This window comes from Coregonus lavaretus (genome assembly GCF_964263955.1).
Source record: "Coregonus lavaretus genome assembly, chromosome: 8".
NCBI classification, from domain to species: domain Eukaryota; kingdom Metazoa; phylum Chordata; class Actinopteri; order Salmoniformes; family Salmonidae; genus Coregonus; species Coregonus lavaretus.
In genome coordinates this window covers 58,755,220-58,762,694 of record NC_139995.1, presented here as the reverse complement: position 1 = coordinate 58,762,694, position 7,475 = coordinate 58,755,220, and the positions used below count along the sequence as shown (strand labels likewise).

The window sequence follows — 7,475 nt, the reverse complement described above, 5'->3', positions numbered from 1 at the left end:
TGATATTAATACTCTCCCTCTCCTGTGTGTCCTCAGCTGCAGCTGCAGCTAAGCTTCGGCGTGACTCTCTGTTCTGTCCCGATGAGATGGACAACCTCTTCTCCTACTTCGACACCGGCAACGGCACCCGCAGTAAGTCTGACCCAGAGTTATCTATGGGTCTGATACGCTCCCCTGCCAACCAGAGAGAACAAACGGGGATTATGGACGTTTTTAGGGGCTGGAGATGAGGCTTTAGAAGAAACTGTCATGGGGTGGAAATTAGGCTTTAGAAGAAACTGTTATGGGGTGGAAATGAGGCTTTAGAAGAAACTGTTATGGGGTGGAAATTAGGCTTTAGAAGAAACTGTTATGGGGTGGAAATGAGGCTTTAGAAGAAACTGTTATGGGGTGGAAATGAGGCTTTAGAAGAAACTGTTATGGGGTGGAAATTAGGCTTTAGAAGAAACTGTTTTGGGGTGGAAATGAGGCTTGGTGCCATATGGGGAGGATTGGGGTCTGTAAGGTAGATTGGGGTCCGTACTAGATTGGAGAGACATTAGGGTGACAGGGGGATGTTTTAGGGATTGAGAGGGTGCTAGAGGAAGGGGTGTTTAGGGGTTGTGTAGCTAGCTGGTGAGGAGACTGGTTTTGGGGTTGTAGGTGGGGTTGGCCGTGGAGGCATTGTGGTGACTAACGTGTCCGTGGCTTGGCACTGGTTGGCCCTGCAGGTCTGAGCAGCGACAGTGGGCTGGGAGGCAGTACAGACGGGAGCACAGACATCCTGGTGTTTGGCTCAGTGGTCGACAGTGTCACCGAGGAGGGTAAGTCACAGGAGCGTGTGTGTGTGTGTGTGTTTGTGTCCTACTAGCTCTGTCTTTGTTGAGAATTACTTTGAGGAAAAATGTACTTACTGTGACTGAGGTATGTGGTTGTCCCACCTAGCTATCTTGAGATGAACTAACTGTAAGTCGCTCTGGATGAGAGCGTCTGCTAAATGACTCAAATGTGCACGTGTCAGAATATACAGATTGAAAGTACGCAAAGGTTTAGCGCTAGTCGTATTTCAGGACTTTGCCAAACTATACTAGCCAGACTAACTGTCCTCTCTCTCTCTCTCCCCCTCTCTCTCCTTCTTCCCCACTCTCTCTCCTTCTTCCCCTCTCTCTCCTTCTCCCCCTCTCTCTCCTTCTCCCCCTCTCTCTCCCCCCCTCTCTCTCCTTCTCCCCCTCTCTCTCCTTCTCCCCCTCTCTCTCCTTCTCCCCCCCTCTCTCTCCTTCTCCCCCTCTCTCTCCCTCTCTCCCCCTCTCTCTCCCTCTCTCTCCTTCTCCCCCACTCTCTCTCCTTTCTCTCCCCCCTCTCTCTCATTCTCCCCCTCTCTCTCCTTCTCCCCCTCTCTCTCCCTCCCGCCCTCCCTCAGTAGAGTGTGAGTCAGAAGAGGAGGAGTCTAGTGGGGAGGTGGAGATAGAGCAGGAGGCGGGATCAGACCCTGAGGAGCCCCTCCCCCTGCAGGAGCCCCTCCCCCCGGGGGAGTTGCTCTACCGGTCGTCACGGCTACACAACCTGCCACTCATGGCCGAGGCGTTGGCGCATGGGGCGGATGTCCACTCCGCCAAGGAAGAGGAGGGAAAGACCCCGCTCATACAGGCCGTGGCAGGGGTGGGCAGAATTCATGCACGCGCTATGTACCCTACAGACATGCACACTATACATACCACAGGCGGCTGGTGGCACCTTAATTAGGGAGGACGGGTTCATAGTAATGGTTGGAAAGAATAAATGGAATGGTATCCAACACATGGTTTCCATGTTTGATACCATTCCCATTTACTCCATTCCAGCAATTATTATGAGCCGTCCTCCCCTCACCAGCCTGCTTTGATACATACACACAGTATGCCAATACACTCCCCCCCTCCACACACTCTCTCTCTCCCCCCCCTCCACACCACTCTCTCTCACCCCCCTCCACACCACTCTCTCCCTCCCCCCCTCCACACCACCTCCCACACCACACCACCCCCCACCACCCCACACCCCACCACACCTCCACACCCCCCCCCACAACCACCCACTCCCCCACACCACCCCCCCCCCCCACACCACTCACTCCCCCCCCCACCACACCACTCCCTCACACCCCCCCCACACCACACCCAACACTCTCCCCCCCCCACACACCACTCTCACACCCCCCCCCCCACACCACACCCACCCCCCACACCACTCTCCCCCCCCCTCCACACCACTCTCTCTCCCCCCCCCACACCACACCACTCCCCCCCAACCCTCCCACACCACTCCTCAACACCCCCCCTCCACACCACTCTCTCCCCCCCCCTCCACACCACCACTCTCTCCCCCCCCTCCACACCACTCCCCCCCCCCCCCACACCACCCCCCCCCCACACACCACTCCCCCACACCCCCTCCACACCACCCCCCCCCCCTCCACACCACCTCTCTCCCCCCCCCACACACCACTCCCCCTCACACCACCCCCCCCCCCACCACACTCTCCCTCCCCCCCCACACCACTCCTCCCCCCCCTCCACACCACTCCCTCCCCCCCCCACACCACTCTCCCCCCCACACACCACTCTCCTCCCCCCCCTCCACACCACTCTCCCCCCCCTCCACACCACTCTCTCCCCCCCCTCCACACCACTCTCTCCTCCCCCCCTCCACACCACTCTCTCTCCCCCCCTCCACACCACCTCTCCCCCCCACCACCCCCCCCCTCCACACCACTCTCTCTCCCCCCCTCCACACCACTCTCTCCCCCCCCCCCACTCCACACCACCTCCCACACCCCCCCCCCTCCACACCACTCCTCACCCCCCCCCTCCACACACTCTCTCTCCCCCCCTCCACAACCACTCTCTCCTCCCCCCCTCCACACCACTCTCTCCCTCCCCCCCACCACACCACTCCCTCCCCCCCTCCACACCACTCTCTCCCCCCCCCTCCACACCACTCTCCTCCCCCCCTCCACACCACTCTCCCTCCCCCCCTCCACACCACTCTCCCCCACCCCCCCACTCACACCCTCCCCCCCTCCACACCACCTCCTCCCCCCCTCCACACCACTCTCCCTCCCCCCCTCCACACCACTCTCCCTCCCCCCCTCCACACCACTCTCCTCCCCCCCACACCACTCCCACCTCACTCCTCCCCCCCCTCCACACCACTCTCCCTCCCCCCCCACCACCACCTCCCTCCCCCCCTCCACACCACTCTCCCTCCCCCCCACACCACCTCCTCCCCCCTCCACACCACTCTCCCTCCCCCCCTCCACACCACTCTCTCTCCCCCCCTCCACACCACTCTCCCTCCCCCCCTCCACACCACTCTCTCTCCCCCCCTCCACACCACTCTCTCCCTCCCCCCTCCACACCACTCTCCCTCCCCCCCTCCACACCACTCTCTCCCCCTCCTCCACACCACTCTCTCCCTCCCCCCCTCCACACCACTCTCCCTCCCCCCCTCCACACCACTCTCTCTCCCCCCCTCCACACCACTCTCCCTCCCCCCTCCACACCACTCTCCTCCCCCCTCCACACCACTCTCTCTCCCCCCCCCACACCACTCTCTCCCTACCCCCCTCCACACCACTCTCTCTCCCCCCCTCCACACCACTCTCTCTCTGCTTTGATACATACACACAGTATGCCGATAATACAGTATGCCAATACACACACATAAGATGACGCATGCACATCCCTCTTCCCTCTCCCCCTCTCTCTCTCACTTCCCCCCACCACTCTCCCCCCCCACACCACTCCCTCTCCCCCCTCCACACCTCTCTCTCTCACCCACCACCACACCACACCACCCTCCACACTCTCTCTCTCTCTCTCTCCTCCCTCCCCTCCACACCACTCTCCCCCCTCCACACCACTCCTCTTCCTCCACACCTCTCTCTCTCTCTCTCACTCAACTCCACACCCACACCACACCACCACTCTCTCTCTCTCTCTCTCTCTCCCCCCTCCACACCTCTCTCTCACTCTCTCCCCACCTCCACACCTCTCTCTCTAACACCTCCACACCCTCTCTCTCCCTCTCTCCCACCTCCACACCTCTCTCTCTAACACCTCCACACCTCTCTCTCACCCCCCCCCTCTCTCTCTCCCACCTCCACACCACACCACACCACTCTCATCTCTCTCTCTCTCTCTCTCTCTCCCTCCACACCTCTCTCTCACCCCCCCCCCCTCTCTCTCTCCCACCTCCACACCACACCACACCACTCTCTCTCTCTCTCTCTCTCTCTCTCTCCCTCCACACCTCTCTCTCTCTCCCCTCCACACCTCTCTCTCACCCCCCCCCTCTCACTCTCCCACCTCCACACCACACCACACCACTCTCTCTCTCTCTCTCTCTCTCTCTCTCCCTCCACACCTCTCTCTCACCCCCCCCCTCTCTCTCTCCCACCTCCACCACACCACACCACACCACTCTCTCTCTCTCTCTCTCTCTCTCTCCCTCTCCCCTCCACACCACTCTCCCCCCTCCACACCACTCTCTCTTCCTCCACACCTCTCTCTCTCTCTCTCTCTCTCTCTCTCTCTCTCTCAACTCCACACCACACCACACCACTCTCTCTCTCTCTCTCTCTCTCTCCCCCCTCCACACCTCTCTCTCTCTCTCTCTCCCACCTCCACACCTCTCTCTCTAACACCTCCACACCTCTCTCTCCCTCTCTCCCACCTCCACACCTCTCTCTCTAACACCTCCACACCTCTCTCTCACCCCCCCCCTCTCTCTCTCCCACCTCCACACCACACCACACCACTCTCTCTCTCTCTCTCTCTCTCTCTCTCTCTCCCTCCACACCTCTCTCTCACCCCCCCCCCCCTCTCTCTCTCCCACCTCCACACCACACCACACCACTCTCTCTCTCTCTCTCTCTCTCTCTCTCCCTCCACACCTCTCTCTCTCTCCCTCCACACCTCTCTCTCACCCCCCCCCCTCTCTCTCTCCCACCTCCACACCACACCACACCACTCTCTCTCTCTCTCTCTCTCTCTCTCTCCCTCCACACCTCTCTCTCTCTCCCTCCACACCTCTCTCTCACCCCCCCCCCTCTCTCTCTCCCACCTCCACACCACACCACACCACTCTCTCTCTCTCTCTCTCTCTCTCTCTCCCTCCACACCTCTCTCTCTCTCCCTCCACACCTCTCTCTCACCCCCCCCCCTCTCTCTCTCCCACCTCCACACCACACCACACCACTCTCTCTCTCTCTCTCTCTCTCTCTCCCTCCACACCTCTCTCTCTCTCCCTCCACACCTCTCTCTCACCCCCCCCCCCCTCTCTCTCCCTCCTCTTTGTCAGGGCTCTCTAATTGCGTGTGAGTTCCTGCTGCAGAATGGGGCTGATGTGAACCAGAGAGACATGAGGGGGAGAGGACCCCTCCACCACGCTACCTACCTGGGACACACTGGGTAAGAGACATTCATTCATCCCTAACCCCTACACCACGCTACCTACCTGGGACACACTGGGTAAGAGACATTCATTCATCCCTAACCCCTACACCACGCTACCTACCTGGGACACACTGGGTAAGAGACATTCATTCATCCCTAACCCCTACACCACGCTACCTACCTGGGACACACTGGGTAAGAGACATTCATTCATCCCTAACCCCTCCACCACGCTACCTACCTGGGACACACTGGGTAAGAGACATTCATTCATCCCTAACCCCTAAAGGTGCTTACAGACGGGCCGCGGTAAGCGGCGAAGGTCTCATAGACTTCAATGGGAGTAGGGCAGGCGAGTTTTGCAACAGCACCACAAACTGTGACGCACTTCCGTGAGGGCGCCACTGGCTCGGCGCTCGAGGCGCACAAATATTAAATTAGTAAACAACAGGTGTAGTCTTACAGTGAAATGCTTAGTTACGGGTTCTTCCCAACAACGCAGAGAAAGAAAATAGAGAAATAATAGAAAAGTAACAACACAAGGAATAAATACACAACGAGTAACGATAACTTGGCTATATACACGGAGTAACAGTACTGAGTCGATGTGCAGGGGTACGAGGTAATGGAGGTAGATATGTAGATATGGGTAGGGGTAAAGTGACTAGGCATCAGGATAGATAATAATAAGGTAATTGAGGTAGATATGTACATATAGGTTGGGGTAAAGTGACTAGTCAACTGGATAGATAATAAGCAGTAGCAGCAGTGTATGTGATGGGTCAAAAGAGTTGGTGCAAAAAGGGTCAATGCAGATAGTCCGGGTAGCTATTTGGTTAACTTGGGGGTAGAAGCTGTTCAGGATCCTGCTGGTTCCAGACTGGATTAGTGTCCCGCTCCTTGAAAGCGGCAGCTCTAGCCTTTAGCTCAGTGCGGATGTTGCCTGTAATCCATGGCTTCTGGTTGGGGTTTGTACGTACGGTCACTGTGGGGACGACGACGTCGATGCACTTATTAATGAAGCCGGTGACTGATGTGGTAAAACTCCTCAATGTTTATCGGATGAGTCCCGGAACATATTCCAGTCTGTGTTAGCGAAACAGTCCTGTAGATTAGCATGGGGTAAACATGGAGGTACAGTCCTGTAGATTAGCATGGGGTAAACATGGGGGGTACAGTCCTGTAGATTAGCATGGGGTAAACATGGGGGTGCAGTCCTGTAGATTAGCATGGGGTAAACATGGGGGTACAGTCCTGTAGATTAGCATGGTGTAAACATGGGGGTACAGTCCTATAGATTAGCATGGGGTAAACATGGGGGGTACAGTCCTGTAGATTAGCATGGGGTAAACATGGGGGTACAGTCCTGTAGATTAGCATGGGGTAAACATGGGGGGTACAGTCCTGTAGATTAGCATGGGGTAAACATGGGGGGTACAGTCCTGTAGATTAGCATGGGGTAAACATGGGGGGTACAGTCCTGTAGATTAGCATGGGGTAAACATGGGGGGTACAGTCCTGTAGATTAGCATGGGGTAAACATGGGGGGTACAGTCCTGTAGATTAGCATGGGGTAAACATGGGGGTACAGTCCTGTAGATTAGCATGGGGTAAACATGGGGGGTACAGTCCTGTAGATTAGCATGGGGTAAACATGGGGGGTACAGTCCTGTAGATTAGCATGGGGTAAACATGGGGGGGTACAGTCCTGTAGATTAGCATGGGGTAAACATGGGGGTACAGTCCTGTAGATTAGCATGGGGTAAACATGGGGGTACAGTCCTGTAGATTAGCATGGGGTAAACATGGGGGGACAGTCCTGTAGATTAGCATGGGGTAAACATGGGGGGTACAGTCCTGTAGATTAGCATGGGGTAAACATGGGGGGTACAGTCCTGTAGATTAGCATGGGGTAAACATGGGGGGTACAGTCCTGTAGATTAGCATGGGGTAAACATGGGGGGTACAGTCCTGTAGATTAGCATGGGGTAAACATGGGGGTACAGTCCTGTAGATTAGCATGGGGTAAACATGGGGGGTACAGTCCTGTAGATTAGCATG

At 57.2% G+C, this 7,475-nt stretch overlaps 1 protein-coding gene across 1 annotated transcript in view; it reads left to right on the top strand.

Annotated features, from left to right (window-relative positions):
• The window catches only part of LOC311134114 (arf-GAP with coiled-coil, ANK repeat and PH domain-containing protein 3-like), a gene marked incomplete at its 5' end in the record, with an annotated part of 30,507 nt that overhangs the window by 4,018 nt on the left and 19,014 nt on the right, over positions 1-7,475 (top strand). Inside the window, 4 exons of the mRNA XM_084167699.1 lie at positions 37-132; positions 711-803; positions 1,400-1,638; positions 5,320-5,429. Of these exons, the coding sequence (XP_084023825.1) occupies positions 37-132; positions 711-803; positions 1,400-1,638; positions 5,320-5,429 (538 nt within the window). The remainder of the gene's footprint in view (positions 1-36; positions 133-710; positions 804-1,399; positions 1,639-5,319; positions 5,430-7,475) is intronic.